At 66.5% G+C, this 20,150-nt stretch overlaps 2 protein-coding genes across 3 annotated transcripts; one reads left to right on the top strand and one right to left on the bottom strand.

Moving 5' to 3' along the window:
- The first annotated feature begins 352 nt into the window (after nt 1-352).
- On the top strand, nt 353-12,827 carry STX1B (syntaxin 1B). 2 transcript variants are annotated; one of them, XM_075490701.1, is made up of 10 exons: nt 353-407; nt 3,720-3,794; nt 6,247-6,346; nt 7,416-7,490; nt 8,228-8,301; nt 8,398-8,506; nt 8,594-8,667; nt 9,028-9,165; nt 9,931-10,041; nt 12,327-12,827. In XM_075490701.1, the coding sequence occupies exons 1-10, from the start codon at nt 378-380 to the stop codon at nt 12,435-12,437; spliced, it is 897 nt and encodes a 298-aa protein (XP_075346816.1). In that variant the 5' UTR covers nt 353-377; the 3' UTR covers nt 12,438-12,827. The 2 variants fall into 2 exon arrangements, with proteins under 2 accessions (XP_075346816.1, XP_075346817.1); XM_075490702.1 differs by lacking the exon at nt 12,327-12,827 and adding an exon at nt 10,209-10,754.
- A 1,428-nt stretch (nt 12,828-14,255) lies between these two features.
- On the bottom strand, nt 14,256-20,111 carry MAPK7 (mitogen-activated protein kinase 7). Its single transcript, XM_075490684.1, has 7 exons — nt 20,058-20,111; nt 18,362-18,574; nt 17,462-17,627; nt 15,413-16,893; nt 14,865-15,283; nt 14,628-14,755; nt 14,256-14,492 (listed from the first exon to the last, which is right to left on the bottom strand). The coding sequence occupies exons 2-7, from the start codon at nt 18,558-18,560 to the stop codon at nt 14,345-14,347; spliced, it is 2,541 nt and encodes an 846-aa protein (XP_075346799.1). The 5' UTR covers nt 18,561-18,574; nt 20,058-20,111; the 3' UTR covers nt 14,256-14,344.
- Nucleotides 20,112-20,150: the final 39 nt, after the last annotated feature.

Consider the following 20,150-nt stretch of genomic DNA (forward strand, 5'->3'; position numbering starts at 1 on the left):
GCGCCCGCCCCTGCCCCCCCCTTTGCCAGCGGCCGAGCGTGCAACAACCCCGTGCAAGGGCCGGCAGCGTGCAAGCCCCGCCCACCCCTCCCCTCCCCTCCCCCTCCCTCCCTCCCTCCCCTCCCCGCCGCAGCCCCCTTTGCGCAGCCGCCCCCCCCCGCCGCAGCCGCAGCCGCCGCCGCAGCCCCCGGACGGCCGGGCGACCCCCCCCCAGGGCCGGGCGACCCCTCCCCAGGGCTGGGCGACCCCCCCCCCGGCTGGGTCCCCCCCCCCCCCCGACGCCCGGGTGTCCCCTCCGTCGCCCCCCCCCCGCCCCTGCCCTCTCCCCCCCCTCCCCCCGCCGGCCGCCCGCGTCCCCCCCCGCCCCCTCCCCCGCCATGAAGGACCGGACCCAGGAGCTCCGCAGCGTGAGCGGGGCCGGGGGGTGGGGGGGGGGGGGGCTATGGGGCGATATGGGGCGATATAGGGGGCTATAGGGGGCTATGAGGCGGGACGGGGGGCTGGGGGGGCCGTGGGGTGCTATAGGGGGCTGGGGGGTGCTGGGGGTGCAGGGGGTGTTGGGGAGCTGGGGGGCTGCAGTGGGGTGCAGGGGGGTGTTCTAGGGGGCTGTGGGGAGCTATGGGGTGCTATAGGGGGCTATGAAGTGGTATAGGGGGCTGGGGGGTGCTGGGGGTGCGGGGGAGGCTGGGGGGGCTGCAGTGGGGTGCTATGGGGGCTATAGGGTGATATAGGTGGCTATGGGGGCTGTGGGGTGCTGGGGGTGCAGGGGGTGCTGGGGGGCTGCAGTGGGTGCAGTGGGGTGGTAAGGGGGCTGTGGGGTGGTTTAGGGGGCTATGGGGCAATGGGGTGGTATAGGGGGCTATGGGGGTTGTGGGGTGCTGGGGGGGCTGCAGTGGGTGCAGTGGGGTGCTATGGGGTGGTACAGGGTGCTATGGGGTGGTGTAGGGTGCTGTGGGATGCTATGGGGTGCAGGGGATGTTGAGAGTGCTGGGGGGGCTGCAATGGGTGCAGTGGGGTGCTATGGGGTGCTCTAGGGGGCTATGTGGTGCTATGGGGTGGTACAGGGGGCTATGGGTGCAATGGGGTGCTGGGGGTGCAGGAGATGTTGGGGATGCTGAGGGGCTGCAGCGGGTGCAGTGGGGTTCTATGGGGTGCAGTGGGGTGGTCTAGGGGTCTATGGGGTGGTATAGGGGGCTACGGGGGCTATGGGGTGCTATAGGGTGCTATGGGGCGCTGGGGCTGCAGGAGATGTTGGGGGTGCCGCAATGGGTGCAGTGGGGTGCTAAAGGGTGCAATGGGGGGCTTTGGGTGCTATGGGGTGCTATGGGGTGCTGTGGGGTGCTACAGGGTGCAGGGGATGCTGTGGGTGCTAGGGGTCCGGGGGGGGCTGCAATGGGTGCCGTGGGGTGCAATGGGGTGCAAGGCACGCTGTGGGTGCTGTGGGGTGCAGGGGAGGCTGGGGGTCCTAAGGGATGGGGGGGGGGCTGCAATGGGGTGCTGAGGGTGCAATGGGGTGCAGTGGGTGCTGTGGGTGCAGGGGGAGCTGCGGTGGGTGCCGTGGGGTGCCGTGGGGTGCTATGGGTGCAGTGGGGTGCAATAACTGCAGGGAGATGCAATGGGTGCCGGGGGCAATGGGGTGCTGTGGGGTTGCAATGGGTGCAGGGGGGTGCAGGGGGTGTTGTGGGCGCTGTGGGGTTCTTCAGTGGGGTGCAGTGGGTGCTGGGGGCGTCTGCCGTGGGGTGCTGTGGGTGCTGCGAGGTGCAACGGGTGCAGTGGGGTGCTGTGGAGGCCTGCAGTGGGGTGCGGGGGGTGCAGGGGGGGTGCAATGGGTGCAAGAGGGGCAATGGGGGGCAGTGGGGGCAGGGGTTGCTGTGGGGTGCAGCAGGACATGCAAGGGGAGCAATGGGGTGCTGGGGGGGATGTGGGGTGCAGAGGGGTGCAGTGGGGTGCTGGGGGGGATGTGGGGTGCAATGGGGGTGCAGTGGGGTGCAGTGGGGTGCTGGGGGGGATGTGGGGTGCAGTGGGGGTGCTGGTGGTGCAATGAGGTGCAGTGGGGCTTGCAACGGGGCAGTGGGGTGCAGTGGGGTGCACTGGGGTGGTGGGGGGGTGCAATGGGGTGCAGGGGGGGTGCTGTGGGGTGCAATGGATGCAGGGGGGTGCTGTGGGGTGCAGCAGGGCTTGCAGTGGGGGGCAGTGGGGTGCTGTGGGGGGTGCGGCAGGACCGGCAATGGGTGCTGTGGGTGTTGGGGGGGTGCAGGGGGGTGCTGGGGGGTGCAGTAGGTGGGCGCTGTGTGGTTCTATGGGGCGCTATGGGGTACTGGGGGGTGCTATGGGGTGCTGCAGGGTGCAGTAGGTGGGTGCTATGGGGCACTGGGGGGCACTATGGGGTGCTGTGGGATGCTATGGGGCACTGTGGGGTGCTGCGGCGTGCAGTAGGTGAGCGCTATGGGGCTCTATGGGGCTCTATGGCGTGCTGTGGGGCGCTATGGGGTGCTGCAGAGTGCAGTAGGTGGGCGCTGTGGGGCTCTATGGGGCTCTATGGGGTGCTGTGGGGTGCTATGGGGTGCTGCAGAGTGCAGTAGGTGGGCTCTATGGGGCTCTATGGGGTGCTGCGGGGTGGAGTAGGTGGGCGCTGTGGGGTGCTGTGGGGCGCTATGTGGCTCTATGGGGCACTGTGGGGTGCAGTAGGTGGGCACTGTGTGGTTCTATGGGGCGCTGTGGGGTGCTGTGGAGTGCTATGGGGCACTGTGGGGTGCAGTAGGTGGGTGCTGTGGGGCGCTATGGGGCTCTATGGGGCTCTATGGGGCGCTGTGGGGTGTTGTGGGGCGCTATGGGGCGCTGTGGGGTGCAGTAGGTGGGCGCTGTGGGGCGCTATGGGGCTCTATGGGGCGCTATGGGGCTCTATGGGGCGCTGTGGGGTGTTGTGGGGCGCTATGGGGCGCTGTGGGGTGCAGTAGGTGGGCACTGTGGGGCGCTATGGGGCTCTGTGGGGCGCTATGGGGCTCTATGGGGCTCTATGGGGCGCTGTGGGGTGACACGTGGGGGCGCGTGCGGGGCTCCCTGGCGGCCTGGGTCCCCGCAAGGGGCGGGGCCTCCACCGGAGGATCACCCCCTGGCTCAGCCAATCGGCTGCGGGGATCCCCCTGGTGGCACCGCCCCCTATGCAAACGAGGCCGCCCCCGACGGCCAATGAGTTGCCGGGAGAGCCGCTGCATGCAAATGAGTGTGGGGAGGGGGCAGGGGGCCGGCAGCCAATCAGGAGGCAGCAGAGGGGATGGGAGGGGTTCTTTATGCAAATCCGGCGTGGCAATAGCCAATGGCGTGAGGGTGGGCTGTGGTGCAGGGGCGGGGCTATGCAAATGAGACCCAAGCCGGTGGGACGGCCTATGCAAATCGGCCAGGCAGGTGAATGGGAAGGCAAGAGGGGGCGGGCAGCTTTATGCAAATGAGCCGGGCCAAGCAGCCAATCAGAAGGGGCGGTGGCAGGGAAGGCTCAGGCCATGCAGATGACTCGACGCCCCTCGGCCAATCACGGCGCTCGGGGGGCGGCCACGCTCTTCGGGGGGGGGGGGGGGCCGGGCAACCAATGGCCTCTCCCCTTCACCCCTGGCTCCTCCCACACATGCAAATTAGCAGGGGGAGGGCAGCCAACGGGCGCGCAGCGGCGGGTGCGCGACCGGGGCGGGGCCGGCCCCGCCCTGACGCGCGTCCCCGCGCAGGCGAAGGACAGCGACGATGAGGAGGAGGTCGTGCACGTCGACCGCGACCACTTCATGGACGAGTTCTTCGAGCAGGTCGGGCCCCGGCCCCGAGGGGACCCTGGGCGGCCCCAGGCCCCTATAGAGACCCCAGGCCCCTATGGAGCCCCCCAAACTCCCTATAGAGACCCCAAACCCCCTATAGAGACCCCAGACCCCTATGGAGCCCCCCGACCCCTATAGAGACCCCAAACTCCCTATAGAGCCCCCAGACCCCTATAGAGCCCCCAGACCCCTATGGAGCCCCCAAACTCCCTATAGAGCCCCCAGACCCCTATGGAGCCCCCAAACTCCCTATAGAGCCCCCAGACCCCCTATAGAGACCCCAGGCCCCTATGGAGCCCCCCGACCCCTATAGAGACCCCAAACTCCCTATAGAGACCCCAGACCCCCTATAGAGCCCCCAGACCCCTATGGAGACCCCAGACCCCTATAGAGCCCCCAGACCCCCTATAGAGACCCCAGACCCCTATGGAGCCCCCCAAACTCCCTATAGAGCCCCCAGACCCCTATGGAGCCCCCAGACCCCTATGGAGCCCCCAAACTCCCTATAGAGCCCCCAGACCCCTATAGAGCCCCCAGACCCCTATAGAGCCCCAGACCCCCTATAGAGACCCCCAGACCCCTATAGAGCCCCCAGACCCCCTATAGAGCCCCAGACCCCTATAGAGCCCCAGACCCCCTATAGAGACTCCCAGACCCCTATAGAGCCCCCAGACCCCCTATAGAGACCCCAGACCCCTATAGAGCCCCAGGCCCCTATGGAGCCCCCAAACCCCCTATAGAGACCCCAGACCCCTATGGAGCCCCCAGACCCTTATAGAGCCCCCCAACCCCTATAGAGCCCCAGGCCCCTATAGAGCTCCCAGACCCCTATAGAGCTCCCAGACCCTTATAGAGACCCCAAACCCCTATAGAGACCCCCAGGCCCCTATAGAGACCCCCAGGCCCCTATAGAGCCCCAGGCCCCTATAGAGACCCCCAGACCCCCTATAGAGACCCCCAGACCCCTATAGAGCCCCCAGACCCCCTATAGAGCCCCCAGACCCCTATGGAGACCCCAAACTCCCTATAGAGCCCCCAGACCCCTATGGAGCCCCCCGACCCCTATAGAGCCCCCAGACCCCCTATAGAGACCCCCAGACCCCCTATAGAGCCCCCAGACCCCTATGGAGACCCCAAACTCCCTATAGAGCCCCCAGACCCCTATGGAGCCCCCCAGACACCCTATAGACCCCCAGACCCCCAGACCCCAACCCCCCTACAGAACCCCACAGACCCCTATAGAACCCGACCCCCTATAGAGCCCCCAAACACCCTATAGAACCTCCCAGACCCCCTATAGAAACCCCAAACCCCCTATAGAGCCTCCCAGGCTCCCTATAGAACCCCCCAAACTCCTATGGGGCCTCAAACCCCCTATGGGGCCAAAGACCCCTCCTAAACCCTACACGGACCCTATAGAACCCCCCAGACCCCCTATGGGACCAAAGTCCCCCCACAAAGCGTATACAACCCCTTCCAAACCCTACACAGACCCTATAGAGCCCCCAGACCCCCTATGGGGCTCCCAAACCCCCTATGGGACCAAAGACCCCCCCAAACCCCATAGGCCCCCTCCCAGACCCTACACGGACCCTATAGAGCTCCCTCATCCCCTGTAGACTCTCTATGGGGCTGAGACACCCCCAGCCCCCCTATAGGACCTGTAAACCCACCCCCCGACCCTATACGGGGCTGCATACGTACCCACGCAGCCGGCCTACGTGTGTCCCTCGTGTCCCCCCGTCCCCGTCCCCATACGTCCCGTGCGTCCCCCCCGTGCCCCCCACGCCTCTCCCCACGTGTGCCCCATATCTGCCCCGTGCGTCCCCCACACCCCTATGTCCCCCATACGTCCCCCACGTACGTCCCATACGTCCCCCCGCGTCCCCGTCCTTGTTCTCATCTCCCCTATGGTGACCCCCATGTCCCCGGTGACCCCCATGTCCCCTATGGTGACCCCCATGTCCCTGGTGACCCCCATGACCCCCATGTCCCCTATGGTGACCCCCATGTCCCCTGTGACCCCCATGACCCCCATGTCCCCTATGGTGACCCCCATGTCCCCGGTGACCCCCATGACCCCCACGTCCCCTATGGTGACCCCCATGTCCCCTATGGTGACCCCCATGTCCCCTGTGACCCCCATGACCCCCACGTCCCCTATGGTGACCCCCATGTCCCCGGTGACCCCCATGACCCCCACGTCCCCTATGGTGACCCCCATGTCCCCTGTGACCCCCATGACCCCCATGTCCCCCCGTGTCTCCCCACGTCCCCTGTGACCCCCGTGACCCCCCATGTCCCCCCCGTGTCCCCCTGTGTCCCCCTGTGACCCCCCATGTCCCCTGTGACCCCTCATGTCCCCCCCTGTCCCCTGTGACCCCCCATGTCCCCTGTGACCCCCCATGTCCCCCCCGTGTCCCCCCCGTGTCCCCCCCGGCAGGTGGAGGAGATCCGGGGCTGCATCGAGAAGCTGTCGGAGGACGTGGAGCAGGTGAAGAAGCAGCACAGCGCCATCCTGGCCGCCCCCAACCCCGACGAGAGTGAGCGGGGACCGGGGGGACACCGGGGACACCATGGGGACGCTGGGGAGGGGGGGACACCGGGGACACCATGGAGGACATGTGGGATGGAGGGACACCAGGAACCGGGGACACCGTGGAGGACACATGGGATGGAGGGACACCAGGGACAACATAGGGACACTTGGGATTAAAGGACACCAGGGACACCATGGAGGACACGTGGGATGGAGGGACACCAGGAACCGGGGACACTATGGGGACACTTGGGATGGAGGGACACCAGGAACCAGGGACACATGGGACGGAGGGACACCAGGAACCAGGGACATCATGGGGACACATGGGATGGAGAGACACCAGGGACAACATAGGGACACTTGGGATTAAAGGACACCAGGGACACCATGGAGGACACGTGGGATGGAGGGACACCAGGAACTGGGGACACCATGGGGGCGCTTGGGAGGGGGGGACACCAGGAACCAGGGACACCGTGGAGGACATGTGGGATGGAGGGACACCAGGAACTGGGGACACCATGGGGACGCTTGGGATGGAAGGACACCGGGGACACCATGGAGGACACGTGGGATGGAGGGACACCAGGAACCAGGGACACCGTGGAGGACACATGGGATGGAGGGACACCAGGAACCAGGGACACCGTGGAGGACACATGGGATGGAGGGACACCAGGGACAACATAGGGACACTTGGGATTAAAGGACACCAGGGACACCATGGAGGACACGTGGGATGGAGGGACACCAGGAACCGGGGACACTATGGGGACACTTGGGATGGAGGGACACCAGGAACCAGGGACACATGGGATGGAGGGACACCAGGAACCAGGGACATCATGGGGACACGTGGGATGGAGCTACACCAGGAACCGGGGACATCACGGGGACACATGGGACGGAGGGACACCAGGAACCGGGGACACTGTGGAGGACATGGGGAGGACGTTGGGGATGGAGAACACCAGGAGGGACACCATGGGGGGACACCAGGAACGGGGAGGGAAACTGGGGGGTGTCACCGGGGTGGGGACAGCGGGGGGTGACATATCCCCGTCCCCCAGAGACGAAGCAGGAGCTGGAGGACCTCACGGCCGACATCAAGAAGACGGCGAACAAAGTGCGCTCCAAGTTGAAAGGTGACCTCGCGGCGACCATCTTGGGGTGGCCATCTCAGGGGGTGGCCATCTTGGGGGTCATCTGCACAGGGGACATCACCACCTTGGGGTGGCCATCTTGGGGGTCATCTGCACGATGGAGGTGGCCGCCTTGGGGGTCATCTGCACGATGGAGGTGGTCGCCTTGGGGTGGCCATCTTGGGGGTCATCTGCACGATGGAGGTGGCCGCCTTGGGGTGGCCATCTTGGGGGTCATCTGCACGATGGAGGTGGTCGCCTTGGGGTGGCCATCTTGGGGGTCATCTGCACGATGGAGGTGGCCGCCTTGGGGGTCATCTGCACGATGGAGGTGGTCGCCTTGGGGTGGCCATCTTGGGGGTCATCTGCACGATGGAGGTGGTCACCTTGGGGTGGCCATCTTGGGGGTCATCTGCACGATGGAGGTGGCCATCTTGGGGGTCATCTGCACGATGGAGGTGGTCGCCTTGGGGTGGCCATCTTGGGGGTCATCTGCACGATGGAGGTGGCCATCTTGGGGGTCATCTGCACAATGGAGGTGGTCGCCTTGGGGTGGCCATCTTGGGGGTCATCTGCACGATGGAGGTGGCCACCTCGAGGTGGTCATCTTGTCCAGGACTGCCATCTTGGCTGCCCTCCTCTGTGGCAGCCATCTTGGTGTGGCAGGCGGGGGGGGGGGTGGTAGCCCCGCCCCAGGGGGTCAGTGGTGGAGGAAGGGGTCACGCCGTCCTCTCCTGCAGCCATCGAGCAGAGCATCGAGCAGGAGGAAGGTCTGAACCGCTCCTCGGCCGACCTACGCATCCGGAAAACGCAGGTATCCTTCCTCCCCACCACCCCTCTCCTTCCTCCTCCTCCGTGGCCACCAGCGTGAGGTCCCTCGCCCCACGCCGCGTCCTCCCCGCGTCCCCAGCACTCGACGCTGTCCCGCAAGTTCGTGGAGGTGATGACGGAGTACAACGCCACCCAGTCCAAGTACCGCGACCGGTGCAAGGACAGGATCCAGAGGCAGCTGGAGATCAGTAGGTCATGGCAACGGGGTGGCGTGGGACCGAGAAGACACCGGGGTTGGGGGGTGTCACCCGCCGTCACCTCCCCTCTCTCCGCAGCCGGCCGGACCACCACCAACGAGGAGCTGGAGGACATGCTGGAGAGCGGGAAGTTGGCCATCTTCACGGATGACGTACGTGAGGCCTCTCTGCCCCACGCTCGAGAGCCCCTGGAGGACCCTAGAACCCAATGGGGTACCTAGAACCCAAGGAGCCCCGAGCGGGGGCCAATGAGATGCCCTGAACAGCTGCATCACTTGACAACCAGAAGGTCCCCTGGAGCCCTTGGGGCTTTTTGAGGTACCTGGTGCCCATTGGGTCACCCGGAACCCATTAGGTCACCTAGAACCCGACGAGATGCCCCGAATCGTTGTGTGACCTAGAAACCATGAGGTTGCCCATGACCTGCTGGGGTAGCTGGAGCCCCATCGGATCACCTCGAGCCCAAGGAGCCCCACCCTACGCTCCCACTCGTCTCTCCTCTCTCCTACCAGATCAAAATGGACTCGCAGATGACCAAACAGGCCCTGAACGAGATCGAGACGCGACACAACGAGATCATCAAGCTGGAAACGAGCATCCGGGAGCTGCACGACATGTTTGTGGACATGGCGATGCTGGTGGAGAGCCAGGTACGGGGGGAGGGACGGAGGGAGGGCCTGGACCCCCCCCCGCGTTGGGGTCGAGGACCTGCACAAAGCCCCCAGCGAGGTACCGGATCCCGTGGATCCCTCCCTCCCACTGAGAAACAAAATTTGAGGGATCATTGGATCATCTGCAGTTCATCAAAACTTCTAGAGCCCACAGGGTCATCTAGAACCCATGATCAAAAGCTCTCAAGCCCACCAAGAGACAGTTGGGTCTCACCAAGAAAGCCACCAAACCCCATATTTAGTGTTCATTGGCTCACCTAGACACCATCAAAACCTCTTGAGCCCACCAAGGGTCACCTAGAACCCACCAAAAGCCATCATTAGGGCTCATTGGCTCACCTAGATGCCATCGAAAGCTCTTGAGCCCAGCAAGGGTCACCTAGAACCCACTAAAAGCCATCATTAGGGCTCATTGGCTCACCTAGATGCCATCAAAAGCTCTTGAGCCCAGCAAGGGTCACCTAGAACCCACCAAAAGCCATCATTAGGGCTCATTGGCTCACCTAGATGCCATCAAAAGCTCTTGAGCCCAGCAAGGGTCACCTAGAACCCACCAAAAGCCATCATTAGGGCTCATTGGCTCACCTAGATGCCATCGAAAGCTCTTGAGCCCAGCAAGGCCCTGTTGACCCACCTAGAACCGGTCGAGCTCCCCCATCCTGGACACCAGCCTGTGTGTCCCCTGGGGTGCCAGCCCCGCCCCGGGACAGGGCGGGCGGCTCAGGGGTGGGTTCTGGCTCTCAGGGTGAGATGATCGACCGCATCGAGTACAACGTGGAGCACTCGGTCGACTACGTGGAACGGGCCGTGTCGGACACCAAAAAAGCCGTAAAGTACCAGAGCAAAGCCCGGAGGGTGAGTGAGGGGGTGGGGTGGGCACAGCAGGGTGGGGGGGTGGGCCAGGAGCCTGGACGCCTGGGTCCTCAGCGCGGGGGGACTTCTCCTGCTCCGTAACGCTCCTCTCTTCTCTCCTCTCTCCTCCCCGCGCTGCCCGGACGTCATTTTTTTTTGGGGTAACGTAGAAGAAAATAATGATCATAATTTGTTGCGTGGTGCTGGGGGTGGTCTTGGCCTCCTCCATCGGGGGCACGCTGGGCTTGTAGGGCCCCCGGCGCACCCCCGCGGCCGCAATTAACGCCCCCCCGTCTCCTCCTTCCCCCCGCCCCGGTAACGAGAATAACCACATAAGCGAGAATAAGAATAAATTAAGAGACAATTGTTCATGCGAACGGACATAACAGCACGTGGTCCAATCACCCACCGCCCCCGTGGACCAGAGCGGTCCGGCCCGGCCCGGGGCCGGCAAATCTAAGGGGCTCGTCGGCCTCCATCCATCCCATCATCCTGCTCCCCGGACGTCGGGGTCCTCCCCGCTTCTCCTCGTTCCCCTCCCCAAAGCCCTGTCACCGCCATCTCCCATCCATGCGCTGTGCTTGGGGGGACGCACGCCTGGGGGGCAGGAGGTGGCCCTAGAGGGGGGGGGGGGGCTCTGGAGGGGCAGGATGGGTCAAGGGGGCCCCAGAGGGGGGGCTGGGGTCGGGGTGAGCTGAGGAGGGGGGTTCCGGGGGGCCCCGGGGTGGGGTTGACACTCAAGAGGGGTCGTGGGTTGGATTGGGTTGACTTTTGGAAGCCATTTACGGGGGGCAGTTGGGTTGGGTTGACCCCAGAGAGGGGTTGTGGGTCAGGTCGGCCCTAAAGGCGGGTCCACAGATGGGGTCAACCCTGAAGAGGGGCCACGGCTCAGGTTCGGGGGGGATTTGGGGGACAGTGGGGTTGGGTTAACCTCAGATGGGAGTTATGGGTCACGTTGACCCTAGGAAGGGGTCAGGGGTCAGACGGGTTTGACTGTAGGGAGGGGTCATGGGTTGGGTTGGGTTGACCCTAAAGAAGGGTCGTGGGTCAGGTTAACCCTAAAGAGGGGTCGCAGGCCAGGTTAGGAAGACCCTAGAGAAGGATTATGGGGGGCAGTTGGGTTGGGTTGACCCCAGAGAGGGGTCGCAGGCCAGGTTGACCCCGGTGAGGGGTCCTGGGCCGGGCTGCGGCAGCCTGGCCCTAGAGGGGGGGCTCGTGGGCAGGCCCCACAGCGGGTTATGGGTCAGGCTGACCCTAGAAGGGGCTGATGGGTAGGGTTGGGTTGACCCATCCCGGGCGGGGGGGGGTCGAGGGCCTCCCCCGCTGCTCTGTGGTCCTGGGGGTGGGACACATGGGGGGCTCCGTGGGGGGCAGAGGTGACTCTAGCCCATTCCCACCGCGCATCTGAGGTGACGTCATTACCTGCCCAACTAACCTGCTAACCACCCATCTAACCAGCTAACCACCACCCAGCCAGCCAGCTAACCAACCACCCAACCACTTGAACAACCACCCAACCAGGTAACCGCCGCCCATCCACCCAGATATCCACCACCCCCCCGAACAGTTAACTGCCCGCCCAACCAGCTAACCACTCATCCAACCAGCTAACCACCCACCCACCCACCTAACCAAATACCCATCCAACTGGCTAACCAATCACCCAATCACCTAACCAGCCACGATCAGCTAACCAGCCACCTATCCAACCAGCTAACTAACCAATCACTCAAACAGCTAACTGCTCATCCAACTAGCTAACCAGTCGCTCAAGCAGCTAACCAACTACCCAGCCAGCTACCCACCACCCATCCAAACAGTTAACCAACCACCCACCCACTCAAACAACTAACCAACCACCCATCCAAACAGCTAAGCAACCAACCAGCTAACTACTGCCCACCCAGTCAGCTAACCAACCGGCCAACCACCCAACTAACCAGCTAACTACCCACCCAACCAGCTAACAACCCATCTGACCACCCATCTAACTGCCATCCAACCAGCTAACCAACCAACCGACCACCTAACTAACCTGATAACTGCCAGCCAGCTAACCAACCCATCGCCCAGCTAACCAACCCATCACCCAACTAACCAACCAGCCCATCGCCCACCTAACTACCCGATCCATCGCCCAGCTAACCAACCAGCTGATCACCCAACTAACCACCCATCCGGCTCACCACCCACCCACCCACTCAATCACTCATCCAACCAGCTAACTACCCACCCATCCACCCACCCGACCCGTCACCCGCCTGACCAACCCACCAACTACCCGACAGCTCCACCTCCTGCCCAATCACCCGCTGACCCAACCGGCCAATCAGCCACTCCCCCAACTGACCAACCAACCGGCCAACTGCTCCTCCAAGCACCCGACCAACCATGACTGAGCCACCAACCACCACCCAACGACCCCACCAAGGACCCCTCACCTGCCCAACCACCCCACTGGTGACCCAACCACCCCACTGACGACCCAACCACCCCATCAACCGCCCAACCACCCCACTGGTGACCCAGCCACCCCACTGGTGACCCAGCCACCCCGTCAACCACCCAACCACCCCACTGGTGACCCAACCACCCCATCAACCGCCCAACCACCCCACTGGTGACCCAACCACCCCACTGGTGACCCAACCACGCCATCAACCACCCAACCACCCCACTGGTGACCCAACCATGCCATCAACCACCCAACCACCCCACTGATGACCCAACCACCCCACTGGTGACCCAACCACCCCGCCAACCACCCAACCACCCCACTGGTGACCCAACCACCCAACCACCCCACTGGGGACCCAACCACCCCGTCAACCACCCAATCACCCCGACAACCGCCCAACCACCCCACTGATGACCCAACCACCCCATCAACCACCCAACCACCCCACTGGTGACCCAACCACCCCGTCAACCACCCAACCGCCCCACTGACGACCCAACCACCCCACTGGGGACCCAACCACCCCATCACCCACCCAACTGTCCTGTCAACGGTCCAACCGCCCCATCAACGGCCCAACCGCCCCCTCAACCGCCCAACGCCACCACCAATGACCCCCCCATCCCAACGACCCAACCGCCATCAACGACCCCACCAATCACCGCCCGCCCACCTCGTCACCCGCTCCCCCACCGCACCCCCTGGCCGAGGAACCACCCCCACTTAGATTTCCCGCCCCGCGGGGGCCGCCGCAGCGCCGCCGCGCCCCCGCGCTGCCCCCCACCCCCTGCCGCGGGGGGGCCGGGGGGGGTCCCCCGCCCCCCGAGCTCTGTATCGTCCCCTCGTGGTCTGTGATGTATTTGCTACGAAACCCATGCCACAAACGCACCCGCCTCCGCCTCCTTCCTTCCTCCTCCTCGGGACGGGGCGGGGGGGCACGGGGGGGTCCCTATGGCTCCTATACAGTCCCTGCAGCCCCCTATAGCAGCCCCAGTGTCCCTACAGCTCCCCCAGTGTCCCTACAGCTCCCTATAGCTCCTATATGGCCCCTACAGCCCTCCCCCGGTGGCTATGGGGTTTCTATACCTCCCCCGACATCCCTACGGCTCCTTCTCGTCCTAGGGGGTCCCCCATGGGTCCCTGCAGCTCCCTATAGCTCCCATAAGGTCCCTACAAGCTCCTCCAGCCTCTTACAGCTCTCTATAGGCCCTTTATTGCTCTACGCCCTACCAAATAGTCCTCTGTAAAACCACACCTGCATATATAGCTACTTATAGCCCCATACGGCTCCCCGTAGTCCCACACGCTTGCCTAATATGCCATACAACCCCCTATAGCCCCGTATAGCGCCCACAGCACCTATAGCCCTATACAGGACCCCGTTGGTCCATAGTCTTCCGTAGACCCACGCAGCCCCTACGTTCCCATACAGCCTGCACGGGGCTCTATGGCCCCATATGGGTCCCTATAGGTTCATATAGTGCGATGTAACCTCGTATGACCCATAAGCTCCCTATAGCCCCACACGTTCCCTGCGGCCGCTATAGACCCACAGAGTCTCCCACAACCCTGCAGAGCCCATACGTCCCCACACAGCCTATGTGGCTCCCTACAGCCCCTATAGGCCCATAGGGTCTCCGACAGCCCCCCAGAGCCCCACGCAAGGTCCCGCCACCCTCCACCGTCCCCTATAGGTCCCCAAGGAGCCGGGACCGACGCCGGGACGCCCGGGCGGCACGAAACGGGGCCGTTTCCTTCCAAATTTAATTGGGTGCCGGGGGCGGGGCCGAGGCACCGGTGGGGCGGGGCCGAGGCACCGGAGGGGCGGGTCCCGGGTGCCCCGCCCCGTCAGGGGTCGGGGAGGTCGTCGGCGAGCAGCATGGGGGAGCCGAGCTGGAGGTCGCGCTGGAGGCTCTCGAGGGCGGCGGGGCTCAGGCGATGGACCTCCAGCCAGTCGGCGAGCAGCGAGGCCGACAGCGGCGCCGAATCCCCCTGGCTGCGGGGGGGACGGGGACGGGGTCCTCAGCCCGGACCCCCACCCCCCCCCCACCACCCCCAGGGACGCTCGGGTGCCCGCCCGGGAGAGGGACGCGGTGGGGAGAGGGGACGCCGGACGCAGGGGACCTCTCACCTGTCCTTGGTGTCCCCCACCATGTCCAGCGATTGGCTGAGGAACTCCTCCAGGTCGAAGCCCACCCCGTAGCCGGCCCCGCTCCCCTTGGGGGTCACCGAAAAGACGGGGGGCAGCAGGTCCTCCACCTACGGGGAGGGGGGGGATGATGATGATGATGATGGTCAGCACGAAGGCCGAGCCGTGACGTCTGGGTCCCCCCCGCCCCGACCGGGGGACGCCTGGTGGGACCCTCACCTGCGACTTGGAGAGCTGCTGGGTGACGGTGGCCACGTCGGGGTCCGCCGGGAGGGGGGCGGCGGGGGGCTCCGGCCACACCTCGGGGCCCGGCCAGGTTTCGGGGGGTCCCCCGCAAGGTTGGGGGCAAGGGGGAGGGGGGGCGGGGGGCCGGGGAGGGGGCGGGGGGCGAGGCGGGGCCCCGTCCCGCATCTTGGTCCAACGCTCGAGGAGGTGGCGGTCGTCATCGGTGAGGACGAGCCCCCGGAGCCCCTCGCCGCGGCCCCGGGGCTCGCGACGCTCCCGCTCCCGCTGCTTCTTCTCCCGCTCCTTCGCCCGCTCCTGCCGCCGCCGGCGCTTCTCCTCCCGCTCCCGCTGCCGCTCCGCCGCCGTCACCGGCTTCCGGCCCTCCGGCGCCTCGGGGGCCGCGCACGGTGCCTCTGCGGGGGACGCGGGAGACCAGGGATGGAGCCACCGACCCAACCACAACCGACGTCTGGCAACCCAGAATTCGGGAAGGGGCCACCACCCAACCCTTTAACGCGCCGGGGGAGCCGGGCGCCCCTCACCTTTGCTCTTGTTCCTCATGGCCGACTTGAGCAGAGCAGCCTTGAGGGCGGCCTTGGTGTCGTCCGAGATGGCGCCGTCCCGCTTGGGTGCCACGGGAGCCCCGGGCTCCGCCTTCACCCGGGGAGAGTCCATTGGGCAGTCAGGGGCAGGGGCGGGGCCAGGGCTCGGCATGTCCACGTCGGCGCAGGGCCAGGCCGGGCCAACGCCGGCCACCGCGGCATTGGACACGTTGACGTTGGCGGCGTTGACGTTGGCCATGGAGGCGTTGACGTTGGCCATGGCGGCGTTGGCCATGGTGACGTTGCTGTTGGCCATGGTGGCGCTGATGTTGGCCATGGCGGCGTTGGCCATGCTGACGCTGGCCATGTTGACGTCGGCCACGTTGACGTTGGCCATGGCAGCGTTGCCCACGTTGACACCGGCGTTGCCCACGTTGACGCCGGAGTTGCCCATGCTGACGTTGCCCATGTTGACGCTGGAATTGGCGGCGGTGACGTTGCCCACGTTGACGCTGGCCACGTTGACGTTGCCCACGTTGACGTTAGTTGCGCCGACGCCAACGTTGGCTGCGTTGATGTCGCCCATGGGGACGCTAACGTTGGCCATGGCACCGTTGGCCGCGTTGACACCGACGCCGGCCCCGCCGGCTGCGCTTTCGGTGCCGCCGGCCGGCGCGAAGGCAATTTGCCGCCGGATACCATCGCGGCGGGCGTGGAAGTCGGCGATCTCGGCCACGATGGCCGCCTTGATTTCCTCCTTGGTGAGCGCCCGGCGGTCGAAGGCAAAGTCGAAGGCGGGGACGCACTCGGGCTCGTCCTCGGGGTCGTGGTACTTGGCCAGAAACGGGTGCCGCAGCGCCTCGGCCACCCCCACCCGCTCCCGTGGGTCAAAGCGCAGCATCCGACCCAACAGCGCCAACGCCGCCGGCTCGGTGTCGCCAAAGAGGCTCTCCCAAGGCACCGCCGGCCGCGGCGGCAGGCTCTGCACGTACGCCCGCACCCGTTCGGCGCCGATGGCGGCCATGACGGTGGCCGGCGGCGTCCCCAGCACGGCCATGATGAGCTGCAGCTGGTGGACGTAGTTCCTGCCGGGGAAGAGCTGCCGGCGACCCAACATCTCGGCGAAGATGCACCCGACCGACCACATGTCGATGGCGCGGGTGTAGCGGTGGAGCGAGAGCAGCAGCTCCGGCGCCCGGTACCAGCGGGTGGCCACGTACTCGGTGAGGAAGGCCTTGGCGTGCCGCGGGTCAGCTCCCAGCCCGCGGGCCATGCCGAAGTCGCCGATCTTCAGCTCGCAGTTCTCGTTCACCAAGAGGTTGCTGGGCTTCAGGTCGCGGTGGAGGACGTTGGCCGAGTGGATGTACTTGAGGCCCCGCAGGAGCTGGTAGAGGAAGTAGCGGACGTGCTCCAGCGTCAACGGCTGTGCCGAGTGGATGATCTGGTGGAGGTCGCTCTCCATCAGGTCCAGCACCACGTAGCTGCAGGCAGGAAGGGGGATCCAGGCGTCCGGGAGGGGCTGGAAACGTCCCCATGGGCACCACCACCCCCCTGTGAACCTGGGTGGCCAGGTGGGCTCCATCCCACGTGTCCTGCTGCCCTCCAAGAGGACCCAGGTGTCCGGGGGGGCTGGGAAAATCCCTGTGGGGGCCACCACCACCCGATGGACCCAGCTGGCCGAGGGGGCTCCATCCCACGTGTCCTGCTGCCCCCCAAGAGGATCTGGGTGTCCGGGTGGGCTGGGAACGTCCCTATGGGGGCCACCACCACCCGATGGACCCAGCTGATCAAGGGGGCTCCATCCCACGTGTCCTGCTGCCCCCCAAGAGGATCTGGGTGTCCGGGGGGGCTGGGAACATCCCTGTGGGGGCCACCATCACCCGATGGACCCAGCTGGCCAAGTGGGCTCCATCCCACGTGTTCTCCTGCCTCACAAGAGCACCCAGGAGGGGAGGGAGATGTCCCTGTGGAGGGCCACCACCACCTGATGGACCCAAGCGTCTGGGGGGACACCGGGGAGGGGACGACCCAGGCGTCCGGGGCACGCACACGGAGCGGAACTCGCCGTAAGGGACGGTGGGCTTGAGGATGTCCTTGATGCCGATGATGTTGTCATGCTTGAAGTGCTTGAGGATCTTCAGCTCCCGCAAGGTCCGCTTGGCGTTGGTCACCACGTCAAACGCGTTGGGGATCTTCTTGATGGCCACCTGCTGGCCTGACGTCCCGCGGACCCAGGCGTCCAGGGGGCTCGTCACCTGCCCCGGTGGCCCCCAGGGTGCCCACCCAAGCACCCAAGGGACCCAGGTGTCCGGGTGCCCCCCAATCTCCCACCCAAGGGACCCACACGTCTGGGTGCTCCCCGATCTCCCACCTAAGGGACCCAGATGTCCAAAAACCCCCACCCAAGGGACCCACATGTCCGGGTGCCCCCCGATCTCCCGCCCAAGGGACCCAACTGTGCGGGTGCCCCCCAATCTCCCACCCAAGCACCCACATGTCCGGGTGCCCCTCCATCTCCCACCCAAGGGACCCAGGTGTCCAAGAACCCCCACCCAAGGGACCCAACTGTCCGGGTGCCCCCCCATCTCCCACCCAAGGAACCCAGGTGTCCAAGAACCCCCACCCAAGGGACCCAACTGTCCGGGTGCCCCCCGATCTCCCACCCAAGGGACCCAGATGTCCAAGAACCCCCACCCAAGGGACCCAACTGTGCGGGTGCCCCCCAATCTCCCACCCAAGCACCCACGTGTCCGGGTGCCCCCCCATCTCCCACCCAAGGGACCCAGGTGTCCAAGAACCCCCACCCAAGGGACCCAACTGTCCGGGTGCCCCCCGATCTCCCGCCCAAGGGACCCAACTGTCCGGGTGCCCCCCAATCTCCCACCCAAGCACCCAGGTGTCCGGGTGCCCCCCCATCTCCCACCCAAGGGACCCAGGCACCCGGCTCACCGGTGTCGCGGCGGCGGGCGGAGCTGACGACCCCATAGGCGCCGGTGCCGATGGTCTCGATGATCTCGTACTCGTCCCCCACCTCGAAGGTGACGTCCAGCGCCCGCGCCTTCAGCAGGGCCAGGGGGCCCCCCCCGGCCCCCGAACCCCGCCCGGGGGGGTCCCGCTGCCCCCCGGCCTCCACCTCCGCCTCCGTCATGGCGCCCGCGCCACCTTGTCAGGGCACGGAGCTGGGGACCCAGGTGTCTGGGCCCCACGCGCCCCAGGGACCCACATCCCGGGGACCCACGTGCCCCAGGGACCCACATATCCTGGGGACCCAGGCGTCCGGGCCCCACGTGCCCCAGGGACCCACATATCCTGGGGACCCAGGTGTCCAGGCCCCACGCACCCCAGGGACCCACATCCCGAGGACCCACAGCCCAGGGACCCACATCCCAAGGACCCAGGCGCCCCATGGCCCCACACCCCGGGGCCCCACGCGCCCCGGGGACCCACATCCCGAGGACCCACAGCCCAGGGACCCACATCATGAGGACCCAGGCGCCCCAGGGACCCACATCCTAGGGACCCACGTGCCCAAGGGACCCACATATCCTGGGGACCCAGGCGTCCGGGCCCCACGCACCCCAGGGACCCACATCCCAGGGCCCCACACCCCGGGGCCCCATGCGCCCCGGGGCCCCACATCCCGAGGACCCACAGCCCAGGGCCCCACATCCCGAGGACCCAGGCACCCCAGGGACCCACATCCTAGGGACCCACGTGCCCAAGGGACCCACATATCCTGGGGACCCAGGCGTCCGGGCCCCACGCGCCCCAGGGCCCCACATCCCGAGGACCCAGGCACCCCAGGGACCCACAGCCCAGGGCCCCACGTGCCCCAGGGACCCACATATCCTGGGGACCCAGGTGTCCAGGCCCCACGCACCCCAGGGACCCACATCCCGAGGACCCACAGCCCAGGGACCCACATCCCAAGGACCCAGGCGCCCCATGGCCCCACACCCCGGGGCCCCACGCGCCCCGGGGACCCACATCCCGAGGACCCACAGCCCAGGGACCCACATCATGAGGACCCAGGCGCCCCAGGGACCCACATCCTAGGGACCCACGTGCCCAAGGGACCCACATATCCTGGGGACCCAGGCGTCCGGGCCCCACGCACCCCAGGGACCCACATCCCAGGGCCCCACACCCCGGGGCCCCATGCGCCCCGGGGCCCCACATCCCGAGGACCCACAGCCCAGGGCCCCACATCCCGAGGACCCAGGCACCCCAGGGACCCACATCCTAGGGACCCACATATCCTGGGGACCCAGGCGTCCGGGCCCCACGCACCCCAGGGACCCACATCCCAGGGACCCACACCCCGGGGCCCCACGCGCCCCGGGGCCCCATATCCCGAGGACCCACAGCCCAGGGCCCCACATCCCGAGGACCCAGGCGCCCCCGGGACCCACACCCCGGGGCCCCACGCACCCCACGGCCCCACACCCCGGGGCCCCAGGCACGCCAGGCCCCAGGCGCCCGGGCCCCCCAGGCGCCCGGGCCCCCCATCCGCCTCCCCACAGCCCATGGCGGCCCGGGGCGGGGCCGCGGTCCCCGTAGCGATGGGGACGGGGCGGTTGCCATGGGGACGGGGCGGTTGCCATGGGGACGGGGCGGACCCCACCCTCCCCCGGGGACCGCTCACCTCCCCCCGGCGCCGCCGCCCGCTCCCGCCGCTCCCCCGCGGGGCCCGGATATGGCGCCGCCCGGCCACGCCCCCCTTCCACACCGCCCACCA

The sequence above is a fragment of the Mycteria americana genome, unplaced genomic scaffold (assembly GCF_035582795.1).
Source record: "Mycteria americana isolate JAX WOST 10 ecotype Jacksonville Zoo and Gardens unplaced genomic scaffold, USCA_MyAme_1.0 Scaffold_91, whole genome shotgun sequence".
NCBI classification, from domain to species: Eukaryota; Metazoa; Chordata; class Aves; order Ciconiiformes; family Ciconiidae; genus Mycteria; species Mycteria americana.